At 35.0% G+C, this 20,652-nt stretch overlaps 1 protein-coding gene across 4 annotated transcripts in view; it reads left to right on the forward strand.

The window, feature by feature from the left end:
* Positions 1-19,714, forward strand: part of LOC110640091 (homeobox protein HAT3.1) — a 29,373-nt gene extending 9,659 nt beyond the window's left edge. For 2 of the 4 annotated variants that reach the window (XM_058151452.1, XM_021791273.2), the window contains 8 exons: positions 11,587-13,108; positions 14,791-14,956; positions 15,132-15,255; positions 15,365-15,477; positions 15,565-16,110; positions 16,852-17,163; positions 18,588-18,677; positions 18,811-19,714. In XM_058151452.1, the coding sequence (XP_058007435.1) occupies positions 11,883-13,108; positions 14,791-14,956; positions 15,132-15,255; positions 15,365-15,477; positions 15,565-16,110; positions 16,852-17,163; positions 18,588-18,677; positions 18,811-19,242 (3,009 nt within the window). In that variant the 5' untranslated portion in view covers positions 11,587-11,882 and the 3' untranslated portion in view covers positions 19,243-19,714. Of the gene's footprint in view, positions 1-11,576; positions 13,109-14,790; positions 14,957-15,131; positions 15,256-15,364; positions 15,478-15,564; positions 16,111-16,851; positions 17,164-18,587; positions 18,678-18,810 lie in introns of all 4 variants that reach the window. The other 2 variants (XM_058151451.1, XM_021791280.2) reach the window with 1 other exon arrangement.
* Positions 19,715-20,652: the final 938 nt, after the last annotated feature.

The following is a 20,652-nucleotide window of genomic DNA, read 5'->3' on the forward strand; positions in this document are numbered from 1 at the left end:
GATCAGTCGTTCAACTATGGAAGCGATATTTCTCATTAGAAGCTTGATGGTGAAATATAGAGATGTGAATAAAGATCTACACATGGTTTTTATCGATTTGGATAAGACTTATGATAGTGTTCCAAGAGATGTCTTATGGAGAGTGTTAGAACAAAAGAGGGTATCTATTAGGTACATACAAGTGTTGAAAGATATGAATGAAGGAGCAACTACTATTGTGCGCACAGTGGGAGGGGGCATAACAGATTTTCCTAGCTCAGTTGGATTACACCAAGGTTCAGCTGTAAGTCCTTATCTTTTTACATTAGTTTTAGATGAATGGACGAAACATATACAAGAGAGTATCCCTTGGTGCATGATGTTTGCAGATGATATAGTTTTGATAGATGAGACGCAAGGAGTCAATAGAAAGCTAGAGCTTTGAAGAAGTACTCTAGAGTCAAAGGGTTTTAAGTTAAGTAGAATGAAGATAGAATGCATGCATTGCAGGTTCAGTGAAGGCCGAACTGGTGATAAGGAAGGAGTTAGTTTGGATGGAGTGGTACTATCTCAAAGTAATTACTTTAAATATCTTGGCTCAATCCTTCAAGTAGATGGGGGATGTGAGGAGGATGTTAGTCATAGGATTAAAGCCGAATGGTTGAAGTGGAGACGTGCCATGAATGTTTTATGTGATCGTAAGATTCTCAATAAGTTGAAAGGAAAATTTTACCGTACAGCCATACGACCGGCCATGTTATATGATAGTGAGTGTTGGGCACTGAAGGAGTCGTATGTGTCTAAGATAAGAGTTGCGGAGATGAGAATGTTAAGGTGGATGAGTGGCCATATTAAACTAGATAAAGTCCGTAATGAGAGTATTAGAGAAAAGGTAGGAGTAGTGCCAATTAAGGATAAGTTGAGAGAAGGGAGATTGAGATGGTTTGGTCATGTGAAGCGTAGACATACGAAGGCTCCAGTTAGACAAGTAGAGTACATTAGGTTAGAGGATAGAGCACATTAGATTAGAGGATAGAAAGAAAAGAAGGGGTAGACCTAAACTGACTTGGAGGAGAGTAGTACAATATAACTTGGAAGTATTACATTTTCGAGGATTTAACTCAAAATTGTTTAGAGTGGAGAAAGAGAATCCATATAGCCGACTCCAATTTTTTGGGATAAAGACTTAGTTTAGTTTAGTTTAGTCGAGTTGAGTTGAATTGAGTATTGGTTATGCATCAAGAAGCATTTGAGGGGTATTAGTGTCCGATATTTATAGATTTTATTAAATACCCAAACTAGACCAATTATGTGTCCTTATTTTGGAGTATAATGAATTCAGCAAATAAAACTCTTCAAATTAGCATAAGGCACTTGATAATAAAATTATGGATTTTGAGATTGGATTGATTATGATCTTTTGATGCAAAGAAATAGAGGAAAAGTAGAGAGAGAAGAATGCTAAGAGCACTTTTGATAGATAGAGGAAAGGAGGTATTAATATTTAAGAATGAGGAGATATCGCTCTAGGCATGTTGTGCTTCAAAACCTAATCAAATACCTTTAATTCTATTAATAAAGGCCTAATAGAGTACTAGCTTACATAGGATTCATGAAAGCTCAATGAATTGGCCTATTAGGATTAGTGATCTTGAATAGAAGAATAAAAATTATTTATAAATAGGAAGCAATTCCTAATGAATATTCCTATTTCCTAAATAATAATAAAGCTCATGTCCTAGATCATATCTACCCAATTTGGAAGGTTTCTAGTAAAAGAATTAACAATAATCTTAAGGCTCTGTTTACTTGTAGAAAACAATTTTTTGTTTTTCATTTTCCATTTTCTAAAAAAATTTCAATTTTCATTTTCCATGGAAATACGTTCACTTGTCAATAATTGAAAATAATTTTCTAATTTAGAAAATTTAAAAAATTATTCATATTTTTATAATTAGAAAATAAATCATTATAAAATATATTTGAAAACTTATTTTACTTTTAAAATTTTTTAATGTGTTATTTATTTCTTTACAATAAGATGATTATTTTTTTTTTATCGTTGTAAATAAATATTTTTATATAATCATTAAACTTTAGTTATGAAAAGTTATAATATAATTTTGGTTACAGAAAAATCATCGTCTTCCATTTGGAAAATAGTTGGAAAATAGAATTTTTGTTATGAAGTAAAACAATAGTAAACAACTTAAAATTATTTTTCAAATCTTAGTTGAAATTTGGAAAACTAATTTTCCAGTTCTCCATTTGAAAAATTGGCACATGAACACGAAGCTCTTTTTACAATTTTTAGAGCACTTTTATAGAAAACTACTTTAGTTTTCCTCAAGTGAACATGCCCTAAATTATCAAAATTGAGAACTAATTAAAATAATTTTTTTTCTTTTTTCCCTTCATTTCATCAGTGAGACTTCTCTTTTATTGCTAAGGACATTCGTTCACAAAAACCTGAATCCTACAGAAGAAATCTTCGTTTGAGCATGATAGTATTGTTAATCTTATTTTCCCTCTCTTTTTCTGCTTTCTTACTTATTTTGATATGTCTAAATCACTACTGTTTTTCTTTCTTTTTTTTTTTTAAATGTGCTTTGTATGTTGGATTCTGAACACTAGGCATTTTATATCCCATGTATTCATTTATTATTTATTCTTTCAATCGTTTGAAAAGAAAATGTGCATTACTGTTTTTACTGAAATTATAGGTAGCTTAATTGGAATTTCTTTTTATCATTGTTAATTCCCATAAATTGTTTCCTTTTATATAGATTTTGATATTCTAGTGTTTGTAAACCTATCATAGTGTAATACATGGTAAATATTTGTAAAATTGAGAAGAAGAAGAAGAAGAAAAAGAAGAAGAAAATAAAGAGAAGAGAATTTTGTGAAATTGGAGATTTATGAATTTCTCAAGCTATGAACTATATATATAATTCTAGCACTCTCCCTCAAGTTGGAGTGTATATATTGTATGCTCCTAGCTTGTTAGAAATATACCCAATCCTAGTCCCTTGGAGAGATTTAGTAAAAATGTCAGCTAATTGGTAATTCAAACTGATAAAACTAGCAGCAATAAATCTAGACCATGGTTTTAAATAATGGCCGTTATGTAATGTAATGACAGTTATTTATAGGTTTTTAGTGGCTCCATTACCCGTAAGGCCATTATTTAAAGGCATATCCTGGTTTGCATGGGTAACAGCTGTTACCACTATTACGTAACAGTAATCGCCATTAAACCCCACCCCCCCCCCCCAAAAAAAAAAAAAACCCAGTAATGTAGGAACTTAAAAAGGACAGCAGGCATGCTTTCTTCATTTGTTTTCATTTTCTGTCCGTTCCAGCTTCCCAACCAGTGTTTCACTCAAAATTTCACCCAAATTTCTCCTTTCTATAATGAATCTATCCCTTTTTCTTTTTTAAGCTAAGGTTATCATACATATTTCTATTCTCCACGACTAGCATAAGATGAGTACTATTTGCTTTTTCCGCTTTTCTTTTTGGCATATTTGTTGAAGAAAATTAGGTTTGATATTAGATATGTTGCTAAATTTATAGTATAAAGCATTAGTTTGCTTGATCTATAGGTTTATTTTTTATTTATTTATTTTTTTTTAGTTTTTAATAATTAGAAGTATTTTTCATAATTAATTTTACTAAAATACATTATGAATTACAAAATAACATCAAATTTATGCTTATTATATAGTTGTGTATCTTAGTTTTACTTGTATCTATCAATATCTATTCATTTCATAAACTTTGTAATTTTTCATAAAAATTTGCGTAGCGCTGGACCGTTATTGTTATATTATGGCTGTTACAAGTCTGTTTCCATTACTTGCGACTGCAATTTAAAACTATGATCTAGACTCCATCTTTTGTCTAATAAAGTGACAATCAATCTCTATGTGCTTTGTACTCTCATGAAACACAAGATTGGAAATGACATATAATGCAACTTGATTGTCACAAATTAGCTTTATCTGTTCGTCACCTCCATATTTTGACTCTTAAAGAAGCTGTTTTAAGCATATAAACTCACATGTAGCCAAAGTCATTGCTTAATACTCTGCTTTTGCAGGAGATCCTACCCAGTCTGTATCAGTAACCCTACAATCTGTGTATGTCCCTTCATATAATAGAACCTGTCCCTAGGCTTCTTTGATATATTTGAGAATCTGAATTGCTGCATTCTAGTGACTATCACAAGGAGCTTGTAGGAATTGGCTAACCACACTTATTGCAAAAGAGATATCTGGACGTGTGATTGTGAGGTAATTTAACTTGCCAACAAGTCTATTGATTAGGGTTTTTTAGAGGCTTCCCCTGTCTAGGAACACTTAACATTTGGATCCATGGGAGTATTAATAGGTTTGCAGTCCAGCATTCCAATTTCTTTCAATATATCTAATACATATTTCCTTTGTGAAATAACAATACCATAACAATACCATTGCTAGATTGGGTTGCAGAGGATGAGGATGATTGTAATTTTGATGTTTGGTACCGTAGATAGTCCTCATAATCAGCTCCAGTCAGAGTAGTAGAATACAGTGCCCGGTCCTTTGCATCAGGTAGAAGCAAGACTAGAAGCCATCACCACTAAGCTGAGCCATATTAGTTGTATGATAAGAACGGTCAGTATGGCGAGGAGGTTTACCATTGTTATGGAAAGTCAATCATTATATTATTTCTGTGTATATTCTGTATTCTGTATTCCTATTTAGGATTTCTTATTTAGGATTTCTTCCTAATTAGTATAACACAATTATAGGAATCAATTGTATATAAATACCCATGTACAGATTAATTGAAATCAATGAGAATCATCTCTTTCTACATCTCTTTCTACATGGTATCAGAGCAGGCCATCTAGGGTGACTATTTGTTCTCACCACCCATTTCGGGAGAGACCTTGGCGCCAGGCCGTTTCGATTCCGATCAACATTGCGGCGTCGCCTCAATCCCCTCATTCCACCAGCGTGTCTTTGTTGCACGATCCGATTACACCATTAAAGGACTTCGAGGTTTGGCTCTCGGATCCTATTTGGTATTTACTTTATTTGTGATTGTGTATTATTTTGTTCTTTATCGGCACTTTGGATTAGCGTTTTGGTTAGTTTCTTTGTCTCAACAAATGGCGGACAATAAGAATGTTATTTACGATGTGATTAGATGATGACTAAGATCACGAACACAAACTTAATGGTTCAAATTACAGGTGGAGTAAGGCTGTAGGGTCTATTTGCGTAGCATTGATAAGGATGATCACCTTACTAAAGACCCACCTCATCGATGATACACAACAAACTTGGCTAAGGGAGGACGCTAGGTTGTTTTTGCAGCTTCGGAACTCGATTCACAGTGAGGTAATTAGTTTAATTAATCACTGTGAATTTGTTAAAGAATTGATGGATTACTTAGATTTTCTGTATTCTTGTAAAGGGAATATCTCCGTATTTATGATGTTTGTAAGGCATTCTCTGTCTTTGAGAAAGATAATAAGTCTCTCACGGCTTATTTTATGGATTTTAAGCGGGTATATGAGGAACTTAATGTATTGTTGCCTTTTAGTTACGATGTAAAAGTTCAAAGAGCCCAACGAGCAATCGGTGTTATGAGTTTTCTTGCAGCCTTCCTTGAGTATGAGGCGCTAAATCTCGATTCTTTCGATTACGAGATTTCCTCTTTGCATGAAACATTCACACGGGTCCTTCGTGCAGAGTACCCAATCTTCACACAAGAGTGCTCTTATTAGCGTAATCCAAATGGACAACGGGGTAATAGAAGAGGAAGTAGAGGAGGAATTACAGCAATGTAAGTAATCAGCGTAATGGAGAGGCTAGTTCTAATCGAGGACTCAAGGGAGTCATTTGTTATTATTGTCATGAGCACAGCCATACAAAATATAATTGTCCGACTTCAGAGGAAAAATCAGCGATCACAGATGGCAAATATGGCGTGAGGATTCTACGGTATCTTCCTCGAGAAAACTGTTTTGGTATCTGCAGAAGATTTTGCACGATTTTCCCGATGTCGAGCATCTCTAAAGCCTACCGGTTCCCTATCAACTGCGATCGAGTCGAGTAAATCCACTACATGCCTTGTGTCTTCCTCATCCAAATGGGTTATTGATTACGTGCAACAGATCACATGAGTAATTCTAGTCTTCTATCCGCTTTTCGGTCTAATCCCACTTCCTCTCATTACTTTAGGTGATGGTTCTACTTCTTGTGTCATGGGTTCGAATCTGCGAATCCGACTTCGTCAATTTCTTTGTCATCTGTTTGTGTCTACCAAATTTCTCTTTTAATCTACTTTACATTAGTAAACTTACTCGTACCTTAAATTGTTCTATTTCCTTTTTTACGATCGGTGTTTGTTTGAGGATCTTACGAAGGCGATTATTGGTAGAGGGCGTGAGTCGTGGTCTCTACATTCGGAAAATCATGTTCCGCGATCGCTTGTTTGCTCGATCATCGTAACACCTCTTGAAGCTCATTGTAGATTGGGTCATCCTTCTTTGTCTACCATGAAGAAGTTGTGTCCTCGATTTGATCTTTATCGATTACTAGAATGTGAGTCGTGTCGGTTGCAAAACATCATCGTTTGCCTTCGTGTCTAGAGTCAATAAACGGGCTTCATCCCCTTTTGAGTTAGTTCATTCGATGTTTGGGGTCCTTGTTCTCATTACTTCTAAAAGCTGGATTTCGTTATTTTGTTACTTTTGTTGATGATTACTCGTGTTACTTGGTTATATTTAATGAAGAATCGTTACGAGTTGTTTTCTATCTTTTGTGCCTTTTGTAATGAAATCAAAACTCAATTTAATATTTACATGCGCATATTAAGAAGTGACAATGCTAAAGAATATTTTTCAGACAATTTCGGTCTTACATGACACAAAATGGCATTCTTCATCGATCTTCTGTGTGGATACCCCATCCCAAAATGGCGTGGCGAAAGAAAAAATCGGCATCTTCTTGAGGTAACTCGTGCTCTTCTTTTCGGATGAAAGTTCCTAAACACTTTTGGGCGGATGCGGTTTCTACGGCATGTTTTTGATCAATCGTATGCCGTCTTACATCCTTAATGGGGATATTCCTTATACCGCTTTGTTCCTACAAAATCTTTGTTTCTGTTGAACCCCGTATTTTTGGTTGTACTTGTTTTGTACGTGATGTTTGTCATGAGTTACTAAATTGGATCCAAAGTCTCTCAAATGTGTCTTCCTTGGGTACTCCGATTCAAAAAGGGTACCGCTGTTACTCTCCTACTCTTAATAGTTATCTTGTTTCTGAAGAAGTAACATTATTTGAGTCCAAGAAATATTTTTATCAATCATATTTGTATGAGAGTCAGGAGGAGGAGGATGATATCTAAATATATCTTGCCCAATCAATGTCTAGTCCTCTCTCACTGCTGTTTCTTACGTCTCTAGACCTACTCGGCCTCCGTTGTTCATGTTTATTCCAGAGATTGGAGATTACTGACTCAGATCCTCCACTAGCTACTTCGTTGGGAGATCCTGTACCTAATACTTATCATGATTCTGATCTAGATTTACCCATTGCTCTTCGTAAAGGTAAACGTTCATGTACTTACCCTATCTCTTCTTTTGTTTCTTATAATCAATTGTCTTCTTGTTCTCGGTATTTTGTTACTTCTTTTGACTCTGTTCCTATCCCTATCTTGTTGGTGAGCCTTTGTCTCATCTGGTGGTGTCTTTGCTATGAAAGAAGAAATGGAGGCTTTAGATGCTAATGGTACATGGGAGCTGTGCCTTTGCCCACTTGGTAAGAAAGCTATTGGTTGCAAATGGGTATTCTGATGAAAGGTAAATCTGATGGTTACGTGGCTAGGTTAAAAGCACGCCTTGTAGCAAAAGGATATGCTCGGACATATGGGGTTGATTACTCGACACTTTTTCTCCTGTAGCTAAACTTACTACATCGCTTGTTTATCTCTTTAGCGACTACATATGATTGGCCCTGCACCAATTGGATATCAAGAATGCTTTCCTTCATGGTGATCTTCAGGAGGAGGTGTATATGGAGCAACCACCTGGGTTTGTTGCTCAGGGGGAGTTGGGTAAAGTTTGTAGGCTTCGGAAGTCTCTTTATGGCTTGAAACAAAGTCCTAGGGCCTGGTTTGGGAGATTCGGTGAAACGATGACAGAATTTGGTATGCAAAAGAGTAAGTGTGATCACTCAAGATTTTATAAGCAATCTGAGTGGTCTAATTCTCACAGTAGTCTATGTGGATGACATTATCATCACCGGGAGTGACTCTGCAGTATTTCATCTCTTAAAACCTTCCTCCAAACCAGTTTGGACCAAAGACGTGGGATTATTAAAGTATTTTTTGGGTATTGAAGTTATGAGAAGTAAGAAGGGTATTTTCTTGTCTCAAAGAAAATATGTCATCGATCTATTGACAGAGACAGGAAAATTAGGTGCTAAGCCTTGTAGTGCACCAATGACTCCAAATTTACAACTGTTAGCAGGGGATAGTGAGTTGTTTGAAGATCCAGAGAGATACAGGAGATTGGTAGGAAAATTGAACTACCTTCTTGTCACTCGTCTGACATTGCTTATGCCGTTAGTGTGGTTAGTCTGTTTATGTCTTCCCCAACTGTTGCTCATTGGGAAGCCTTGGGACAAATCTTGTGCTATCTGAAGGGAGCTCCAGGAAGAGGTTTGTTATATGGTAATCATGGGCATTTGAATGTTGAATGTTTTTCAGATGCCGACTGGGCTGGATCTAAGGTTGATAGGAGGTCAACTCTTTGGATATTGCGTTTTGTTGGAGGAAATTTGGTGTCTTGGAAAAGCAAGAAGCAGAGTGTAGTTTCTCGATCTAGTGCTGAATCCGAATACAGAGCCATGGCACAATCAGTATGTGAGGTAATGTGGATATTTCAATTACTAGATGAGACAGGTTTTAAGACCCCCCAACCTGCGAAATTGTGGTGTGATAATCAAGCTGCTCTCCATATTGCTTCTAATCCGGTATTTCATGAGCGGACCAAACATATTGAGATTGATTGTCACTTTGTTCGTGAAAAGATTCAACAACAGATCATCTCAACAGGACATATCAAAACTGGAGAGCAGTTAGGAGATATTTTCACAAAAGCTCTGAATGGAGCTAGGATTGACTACATTTGTAACAAGTTGGGCATGATTAACATCTATGCTCCAACTTGAGGGGGAGTGTTATGGAAAGTCAATCATTATATTATTACTGTGTATATTCTGTATTCTGTATTCCTATTTAGGATTTCTTATTTAGGATTTCTTCCTAATTAGTATAACACAATTATAGGAATCAATTGTATATAAATACCCATGTACAGATTAATTGAAATCAATGAGAATCATCTCTTTCTACATCTCTTTCTACAACCATGAAGTGACCAACATGTATCTCTGTTGTGTCCTCTCTTGTCGTAATAGATACGTACAATGCTTTGAACTCTTTCCTTTCCCCTTGATTATTAGATTGTACTGCCATTACAGAAGAGTCATTAGGTATTACCTCATTAGTAGTTAAAGAGATGTGAAGAAGCCTAGCTAAAACATCTTCCAGGGTAAGGATAGCTAGACAGGTAAGAATTTGATCCGGACTCAACCATGGTCTGATCGTAGTCCAATTAGAGCAAGAACCACGAAAAAAATTCTCTCTATTGTTCCTGATCAGTCACATTATTTGTGAGAGGCATAAGAGAAATAAATTCATCTCTGGGGGTCTTTACCTGTCCCATATAGCTGCCATGTCTTGATGATCCTATTGCAAGTGAACGATATTATACAAAACTTTATAAATGCGTTGTATGTCATTTGTGTATTTGTAGCATGTTTTGCAGGATTGAAACAAAGCGAGTAATTTGGGATCTAGAGAGTGCCATAGTAGACTGCATAGTTGTGCATCTACTTTTGTACATGCTGCACAATCAGGAGATGCAATAACTGTAGAATTCTTTGATAAATGGTTATATACCTTTGACCCATAAACCATAATTCCATTGAGGCTGCCAAGAAACATAATTAATACTACTCTACAGCTTTATAATAGTAATTGTAGGAGAGGGGGGTAATTGAACAGAAAATTGGTTTTTCAGTAGCTGGTGGTAGGTTTGAAGCGTTCTGTCATTTTGAATTTTTTTTTGAACAAGGAAAGGACTGTTTAAGAATAGGATTTAGGAGACTTGGGATTCGGGTGCAATTGATGGCTAGGATGGTGTGGAAGGGTCTAGCAACCTTGGTGAAGTGATCACCGGCTAGAGAAGTGGCCAGAAACTGAGTCACGTTCCAGCACATGTATCGGCCCCAGAAAAACTATTTTGGTGCGTGGGGCTTATTGGAACGGAGTCCGGTAATGGTCTTCAGAGGGGTTGACATGCCGGCGGCTATAGTTTCTCCCTAGACTAGTGGTGTAGTCCATCTCCCCTTGGAACTAGTTTAACTAAGCAAGACAGTGGTTTTTCTTTTGGGGATAGAAGAATGATGAATAATCAGGCCTTTTTGGCTTTGATACCATGTAAATTTAAGAAGAAGAAGCGGAAGAAGATGGAGAAGAGAATTTTGTGAAATTGTACATATATATATATATATGTATAATTACAGGATCGTATCCTAATATAGGAAGATGTACATAATCAAGAAATCTGTTGATTATAGGGTTTGAGTCAATCTCCTAATTTGCAGGATATATGCATTCCTACTCTGACAATATTTAATTTTGTATGGGCTCGATACAATTTTCAACATGTATTTGGCTTATAAGTTTATCAATGGATTAGGCTTATAAGATTATCAATGTATTCATGGTAATGTCCTTTCAGAAATCAAAATAAAGTTAAAAATGTTCCTAGTTTTCTAATAAAGTAGCTACTTCAAGTGGCTGGAACTTAATGTGCTATTTTCTTCATATAAGATGAAAGTAGAAGTTTTTGGCCTAATGTAGCATGCAAGCAAAACTACTTGGATGGACCCAATTTTACCTATGTGGCTCAAAAATTCAAACATAGTCTCTTATTCCTTATTTACTCAATATATGGTCAAAGCATATAATAGCTATTTTATTTCCTTCTTTCTCTCTTGGACACTGTCTATCAATGTATGTATGTATATTTAACCACCACAACTTGGCTCACATTTGGGTGCCTTCTCTTATTCCCCTTAAAACTCCCTAACACAATAAGGTGCAGAAATTTCTTGGTTGCACGAGTACCTAAACCCAAACAAAAATAAAACTCTCTTAAAATGCATGTAAACAAATCATTATGTTCATGTTACATATGAGTTTCGTATCGTGATAGAATATTGTTTCAGATGAGAACACATTGTATGTTTTAGACTTTGTAAATGTCCAAAGTATTAGGACCATTAGTGACAGTTTTGAGTTAGACATAATGAATTAGCCATGTGAAGGAAGATTGCCTCTTCCCTAGTATAATTATTGAAATGCCTTTAGCAATACTTGGTCTGTCCATACATTGCTTATTTGTGTTGGCCTGTTGAGGTAGAATCCTCTTGTTCTTTCTCTCAAACATCATTATTATGTTTCCTCAGTATATTGCAGGTGTATGAAGTGTTGATGGTGCAGGAACATCCAGACTAATTGAATCAAGTGAGACTTGGTTCTTTGACTGTCAATTTTGGGGCAAAACCTTGTAGACAAGACTGGATTTTAAATTGTATGTTTTGATTCTTTTGGCTATAAATACCAGTTGTGCCATATTTGATGTCATGATGCATGTTAATTACTAGTCATACTAGCCATACAGAGAGTTTTACCTCCCCTCCAATTAATATCCAAAAAAATCGAGGAAAACTTGTTGTAGATAGGAGAGCTGATATATATTTCTATTAGCCTTTATGTTCAAGGCCAAGCGCATGGGTATTTCTCCATCACAAGTTAGTTGTCATACAAAAAGTTACTCATGCCCTAAACAAAGCACATCAGAAGAAACACCTGAATATGGTGCTGAATGTAAACATACTGAAATATCAGAACAGAAACATCAGATTATGTCAGAAACTGTACAAACTGAACCAGGTGATACTAATACTGTAGTTTCCCAATCTGGTGCTAGTGAAGCATTGCAACAGTCGTCTGATGATGCAATGAAAAATTCTCTTACTGAAAATTTGGAAGCGCCATCTGAAGATGCATGCAAGAGTAGTTTGACTGATAAAAGTTTAGGCCCTAAGCCAACTGCAATAGATCAGAAACTTGAGTTTGTTTCAGAGGATACGTGTAATGGACCATCAAAAGAGCAATATTCACTTGGATCTGGAATCATACAAAATCATAATGCACTATCAACTATCACTGTTAATGAAAACTTGCAACTTTTGTCTGAAGATGCAGCCAAGAATTCTCTTACTAACGATTTGGAATTACCACATGAAGATGCTAGGGAAAGTAGTCAGGTTGGTAAAAGTCCATGCCCTCATCAATCTATGCCTGAACAGACACTTGAGTTTTCTTCTGACAGTGCTTGTTGTGAACCTTCAGTAGAAAGACGAAAGGCTTGTTTGGACATTGTAAAAGGTGAATTATTGAAAATCAGTACTCCATTGTCTAGTTGTACTGCTACCAGGCATTTCGAGCCACCTCCTGCTCTTGTGGCCAAGAGTTCTATTATATGTTTAGGTCTGCCTCGTGTCAGTGAGATCAATGTTCCTGCTACTGAAAAACTACGACCATCTCATGATGATATGGATAAACACTCGAATCTTGAACAATCAGAAACGCCATCTAAAGATACAGTTAGTAATTCTAGCCGGGTGGGCTGGAGGGTTAAAAGAACTGCAAAATCAAGAAAAAAATATATCTTAAGATCTTTGGTTAGAAGTGATAGAGTTCTGCAGTCAAGATCACAAGAAAAACCTAAAGCTTCTGATTCCAGTGCAAACCTGGCTAATGTTAGCTCAAAAAAGGAGAAAACAAGGCAAAAGAAGAAAAAGAGACAAGGAATGAGAATTGAAGCTGATGAATATTCAAAAATCAGGAAACATTTAAGATATTTGTTGAATCGCATGAGCTACGAACAAAGCCTGATTGCAGCTTATTCTGCAGAAGGCTGGAAAGGACTAAGGTGTGCACTTTCTCAAAATTTTCCTTTAATTTCACTCTCCTTTTTTTTTTTTGCCTTCCTTTTTCTTATGAAAACTTTTCATTCATTTGAAACATTTCTTGTTTGCGCTTTGGTACAAATATTCAGTAGCTGCTTGTTTTTAATTTTCATACTATCCAATATGATTGTTTTAATTGCTTTGCAATTGCCTTATTCAGTTGAATCATCCTAGTTGAATAAGTAAGATGGATCATATTTAGAAAAGAAGAACAAAATCATTGAAATGATATATACTGGTTGGATTATTCAGACACTAGGGTCTTTTGGAAATACAATAAAAGATGGAAATGTAATTTGGATCTGAAGAAATGGACCAACTATGTGTGTTGTGTATCCTTGCCAAATCCAAAATGCAGTTTCTATTCAATTTTCAATTTTGAAGTTGAACTAATGTTAATCTGTCAACTGGGTACCCTAGATCCATGCCAGTCTATTCAGGCTTGCCAGTGTTATTAAAGGCGTGCCTAAGGCGCAAGGTGCACTGGGCGCGAAGGGTAGTGCCTCAGAGCAGAAAAGGCGCATGGCCTCACTGAGGTGCACCCCGCCCCAGTGAGGTCAGCCCACCAATTGCAGAGAACGACTGGATAAAAAAGAAGAAGAATAAGAAGAAGTTATGTACCTGGATTGCCTCTGCTGCACTCAATGAAGTGTTGGTCTTTTGTTGGTTGGAACTGTAATGTTTACCATATGATGGTAATGGGCTGATGGTGGCAATGGATTGATGGTTATTGGGCTAAACTTAATTTAGAGCTAATTTATTTTATTAATGTTTTTCTGCATGTAGTTTTTTTTAATTCTATTTTTCATAAATTAAATATTAAATATAAATTATTTTTATATTCAATAAATAATTATTCATAATAAATTTATAGAATTCAATTTAAATTATTATAAGTTATGTTTAGTAAAGTATTATTAAATTAAATATATAATGAAAATTAAACTTATAATGCAATAAAAATTAAAATTATTATTTTAAGATCATATTTGATTGAAAAATAAAATTAATATAATATATATTTATTGATAATTTTCACTAATATGTAGTTTAATTAGCAATAGTGGTGATGCAAGAAGTAAAAATAAGTAATAAAATGAATAACGTATTACATATACTTTTATATATAATTACTAAATTTATGGAGTTTGTTTTTAATAAATTTATTTATAATTTATTTTTAATGGATTTTTTTTTTTTTAATTTTTGCGCCTTACCTTGCTCTCGCACGTGCACCTTGCTTCTAGGCTTCAGGACCCCTTAGCACCATAGTGCGCCTTGAGCCTTTAATAACTATGAATTGCTTGCTCTTATTTCAATAAAAGGGTGTAGTGATGTGGAACAAGTGACTTAATTGAGCATGCAATAAGATGGATAGTGATGGCCCTACGAAATGTCTGCTTGTTATTCTTGATTATCAATGTTAGTGATGCCACCACCATTTTTTGCACATGTACTAAACCTTTTGGTCCAAAATATTCTGGTATCAGCTGTATTCTGGTATACTTGGGAAGGATTTGTTTGGCCCAACCTTGGGCTCTTCTTCCATCTCTCATTTCATGTGTGTGCATGTGTGCATGTCCATTGTATGTTTAACTGGATAGCTTATGTCTAATTTGTATTGACCACTTCTATGATTTTGCAGCCTAGAAAAGTTAAAGCCAGAAAAGGAGCTGCAAAGAGCTACATCTGAAATTTTTCGACGCAAATTGAAAATAAGAGATTTATTTCAACGTATTGATTCGCTGTGTGTTGAAGGAAAGCTGCCAGAATCTTTATTTGATTCTGAAGGACAGATTAGCAGTGAGGATGTAGGAGATTTTTGTTATCATTTTATTTTATTTTATTTTATTTTAATGACATTCTCTTGTTGACAGATCTCTTATTTGCAGTTATTGCTAAAATTTGTACTTTTTTGGATCCTTTTTAGAAAATGGATGTCTATTGGAAATAGTAATGCTTAGACAAGAAATTCTTTTATGGCAGATATTCTGTGCAAAATGCGGTTCCAAAGACTTGACTGTTGATAATGATATTATACTTTGCGATGGTGCCTGTGACCGAGGGTTCCATCAGTTCTGTTTAGTACCACCATTATTAAAAGAAGACAGTAAATCCTATCTGCCCCTCTGATAGCAATAAGTTCGATAATAGTTGTTAAGTATCTACTTACCAGTTATGCTTTTTTAACCCTTTTATTTTCCTCTTATGGCATGCAGTTCCTCCTGATGATGAGGGTTGGTTGTGCCCTGGATGTGATTGCAAAGTTGATTGCATTGAATTGCTTAATGACTGTCAAGGAACAAATATTTCTATCAGTGACAGCTGGGAGGTAACTGATGTTTTCTCTGGCCTAGTTCATTTGTTACTCGAACTCCTTGATTTTGGCATTCTTATCATACTTAAATCTCATGTGCAGAAGGTTTTCCCTGAGGCTGCAACAGCTGGACAAAATCCAGATCAGAACTTTGGACTTCCTTCAGATGATTCTGATGATAATGATTATGACCCTGATGGACCAGAAATTGATGAGAAGAGTCAGGGAGATGAATCAAGCTCTGATGAATCTGACTTCACTTCTGTGTCTGATGAATTAGAGGCTTCACCTGGTGATAAGCAGAACTTGGGGCTTTCCTCTGATGATTCAGAAGATGATGACTATGATCCTGATGGTCCAGATCTTGATGAGAATGTGCAGGAGGAGAGTTCAAGTTCTGATTTTACATCTGACTCTGACGATCTTGCTACTAGTCTTCATAATAAAGAATTGTCTGGAGAACATGAAAACCGTGTGTCTATTGTCCTCCAAGGAGATATTATTAGAGAAGGATCTAAACATAGTGGAAAAAAGAAGCAATACAGTGAGCTGTTATCCATATTAGAGCCAAGTCCTAGCCAAGATGGGTCTGCAGCCATTTCTGGGAGAAGAAATGTTGAGAGATTGAACTACAAAAAACTGTACGATGTGAGTTTCCTTTCATCTTATATTTTGATCAAGCTTCTCTACTCTGATCACACGTGCCAGTTTATTTTTCTTTTTAACATGAACAATTAATCATAATTATATCCTATTCCTCTGTTAAAAATGGTGTTTCATTTGCTTATTGTTGTGAAGTTTGGGAAATGTATTGTAGTTCTTTTCAGCTTAAATATGAGCTGTGCTTTCTGCCTCTCTATTTCTCTCATGGCATTAGAATTGTTATTAGAGTATACATTTTTCTATTCTGTATAATATGTTTTAGCAGAATTTTAAAATTTTTGGTAGCAAAAATAATGAAAATGCTCAAAAGTTACAAGTCAATTTGGTGCATGCACATTTGTTAGCTTGTTGTGCTTGCTTACAGAATGAATAGTTTTATACCATGCAGACACTATATATGTCAGTCCTATTCGTAGTTTTGAAAATGAAGACATTTTTTTTGAATCTTGTCTATAAAAACAATATGTAGTCTCTGTAACTGATACAAGACATGGGGAATCTGTTAAGCTCTTTGCTCAGGTTTGAATTAAAAAATTTATAGTATTATATTTCATAAGAAATTATCAACCAGCCTTTTTGGTGCTTGTGGAGAGATGCATTGCTTTATCTGTAAAATAATATTCTTCTTCCATTGACCTTATAATCTCAACATGTCAAAGACAACTTTTTGTGCAGTCTAATGTTCTTTTCTTCTCTTGAGTAACGTTTGTGTCCCTCTTTGTGAAGGAAACATATGGAAATGTTTCGTCCGACTCAAGTGATGATGAAGATTTCACTGATACTGTTGGACCAAGGAAGAGGAGGAGAAGTACAGAAGTTGCGCCTGCATCAGTGAATGGAGATGCCTCTGTGACCAAGACTGGAAAGCAAGACCTAGAAGGGACTGAATATGCTCCTAAGAGAAGTTGTCTACAGTCTAACTGTGAAAATACAAGCATATCACCAGCTAAATCACAGGAAGGCTCTTCTCCATCAAGTTTTTGTGGTAGAACAGTTAAGAGATCAGTATACAGAAGACTTGGAGAAGCTGTAACTCAGGTATTTTCTCGTGATTAATATATTTCTAGCTCCGGAATTTGTTAGTTGTGTCTAATAAATAATAGAATATACATTAAATAAAAGAATAAAAGAATTGTGGTTATCATGTCGATATGTCTCATCAAGAGAGTAGGATGTCTCATCCACCAAACTGCTTCTCTTCCTCATTTAATGAAATGATTTTCCTTTCCCAAAATGAGCTAAATAAAAATACAAATAAGTCATGATGACTATACTTTCTGAAAGGAGCATAGTTTATTTAAGTATGGATGGTCTAATTTATACGTGAAATTAAATAATTTAGTAGATGCGCTACTGAGCAGCAAGTACTATGATCAAGTTGAACAGTAAAGTAGATGTGACCTTAAAATAAATAAAAATGAAAGTATTTTCAGCCGCTATGGATTGTCAGAAAATGCGGTTGCACATTTGTTCCCTTCTTTTGAATCTGAATTTCAATAAAATATTTTAATGGAATTATTACTTACTCTGGATTGTGCCTGCAAACTCTTATCTTCAAAGTTGCCTCCTCTGTCCTCCCTTTTAGTCCATATTGAGGATGTTGTTGGCTCTCTGTCTTGGTTTATGGGATGGTTTGTTCTTGAGAGATGCTCCATTTAGGTAGAATAGTTTTCTGCTTGTAAATTGCTTACAAAAACAATTTTAGAATTAGATATTTCCCAGCTCAAAAGCAAATAATTTGCTTCTCATATTTTCCTGTTAAATTCGGAGAGAGTGCTGGTCAAATTAGGTTTTAATTCATTTTACTTGTAGAAGTAATTAGATTGTTTTGCTCATCAACATGACTAATCAAGTCAATGTTGCAATTTAGCCACTTATATTTACCCTTTCATGTTTATATTTCCTACTAACTTAATGTTCTCTTAGTTCCCTTGCATAAATTTTGCAGTAAACCATGTTACTCATGCACTTCTTAACCGTGTAGGTAGCAACGATTACATTTCAGATCTTCTCTGGATGACTTAATTTGCAGAGATTCCTCCTGCATAATGATACTTGTTTTACTTTCAACCCACACGAACAATCTATTTGGAGAAATCTTATTTTATTGGCAAAGAGAATTATTAATTTTCTTATGTAAACTTAGAGAAAATATGATTTTAGAACTTGGTTCTATTCATTCTCTCCCCCCTCCTGGGTTAGGGAGGGGGTGGTGAAGAAGAGGATAAGAAACTCAGAATATTACAATCACAAATTGAATCTAAACCTCAGAATATTACAATCACAAATTGAATCTGTCTATTGTGGATATCATGAGTTTTGCCTTGCTCATTGTTCTGGCTTGGGTGATGATGAAAAAGAATACAACTATCATATTATGCCATTCCTTTGTTTTCTACATTGTTTTTACAGATATACACACGCATGATAGAGATTAATTTAATGGCTATTTTACTTTGCAGAGACTCTACAAATGCTTTAAGGAAAATCAATATCCTGACCGAGTTACAAAAGAGAGTCTGGCAAAAGAGCTGGACATTACTTTCCGGCAGGTCTTATCTTCTCGTGTTGCCAACTGTGAACTCATGCCATTCTTGATTTCTTAAAATAACCTTTTTCCTTCCTTTTGAGTTTAGGGACATAGTTTCATTTTCTTTTTATCCTAAAGGAAGTAGAATTTTGCAGGTTAGCAAGTGGTTTGAAAATGCTCGATGGAGCTTCAATCATTCATCATCTATGGATGCACTGGTCAGAAAAACTTCAGAAAAGGATTCTCCACTGCCAAAAACTAATTCGAAACCACTTGAACGAGGACATGAAACTGTTGGCGGAGATGCTACTTCCAATGGAGCTCAAAGTGAGAAATCACCCAAGATTGGTAATGCCACGGCAGAAAGCAACATGGGAGATGCAAGGGATGCTAAATTGGGTAGCCAGGAAGGCAGCAAACGAAAATCTAAAATCCTGAAATCTAGGAAGAGAAAGAACATATCAGGTCAGATATCATCAGGAACAGATTCAATGACTGAGGAAACAGAAAAGCTTCCGGCTAATTTACCAAAAGCTCAAGAAACACAAGCGAGTGGCCGAGTGACAAGAAGTAAATCTGTTGCTTGAAGATTTTTCTTCTTTACTTCCTCCTATCGGATAATAAGAGACCAATTACCTATTGGGAAAGCAAGATGTTTGGAGGGAATGGATCACCTTCTGCCAAGAAAGTGATCCAACCGGTGGCATTGTTTTTCTGGTAATGTGATAGTGCTCTAGTTTTCTTATTCCATTGAGACTTCCTTCGTTTAGTTTCACCTCTTCGCAAGCACGTTAAACAAAAATGTCCAATCTAACTACCAATTATTTTAAATGTTTTGCCTTTTTATAGATTTTTTCCCCTCAATGTTTGGGGTAAGTGTCGGTCCATTCAGTTTGGTCTAAAAAATTGAGAGACCGAATAAATTGAAATTTGTAGCAGATCGAATCAAAGTAGTAGAAAAATTGTGTCGATTTGATTCAGCTTAATTTAGTTTGATTTGTTAATTTGCACTATTTTCAGATTTAGTTTGAATTCATTTTATATCTAATATTGGTTATATTTTTTATTTTTAATTTTACTTTGAGATTTTATTGTTAGTAATTAAAAAGATATACTATTTAATTTAGTTTTACTAGTTTTTAAGAAAAAATAAAAATGAACTGAATAAATTGAAGTTTTTAAAATTGAAAACTAAATTAAATTGAAAATTTGAATTAAACAGATTTATATTGAGAAATAAAGTTAAAATATTATGAATTAAGGCTAAAAGAATTACTTAGAATGGACAAGAATATTGAGAGAAAAGTAGAACTTGTATTAAGTTTTTTCAAGTGTCTAACATTATATATGATGCATCTATTTATAGGCATATACATAAGATAGGGGTAATAAATTCTTATGTATAAACACATTGAATGCATTGGAAGCATACGAAGAGACTTGAATAACGGAGGATATAAATGAAATGAACATATAAGGAGAATATGAAGAGGTTGAGTAGGAATGCAAATGGACATCCATAAATAATGTATTCATAATACTCCTCTTAGATGTCCATATTTAAAAGCTTGCTAGGAAAAAACTTATTGGGAAAAAAAAAAATTCTAGTGAAGGAAAAAGAACATTATTTGCCTTTGGAATACATAATGAAATATTGCTTCATTAAGAACTTTTACCCAGAAAATACAGTGGGAAAAAATCTTGCTAAAGGAAAAAAGAGTACACTACGTAGTTCTCCCCTTATGAAGATATAATTTGAGATCTTTTAGTGTTTGCATGCTAATTTTGTTTTTTTCCAAAACTTGCCATAGGAAGTACTTTGGTGAGCAAATTAGCAAGATTGCCACTTGAGTAAATTTGTTAAACATCAATCTCACTATTCTTCTAAAGATCATGAGCTAAAAAGAATTTTGGTGAAATATGTTTTGTCCTATCTCTTTTGATGTACCCTCCCCTCATTTGATTTATACATATAGTTTTATCTTCATACAAAATGG

Source organism: Hevea brasiliensis, chromosome 8, assembly GCF_030052815.1.
Source record: "Hevea brasiliensis isolate MT/VB/25A 57/8 chromosome 8, ASM3005281v1, whole genome shotgun sequence".
In the NCBI taxonomy this organism is placed as follows: domain Eukaryota; kingdom Viridiplantae; phylum Streptophyta; class Magnoliopsida; order Malpighiales; family Euphorbiaceae; genus Hevea; species Hevea brasiliensis.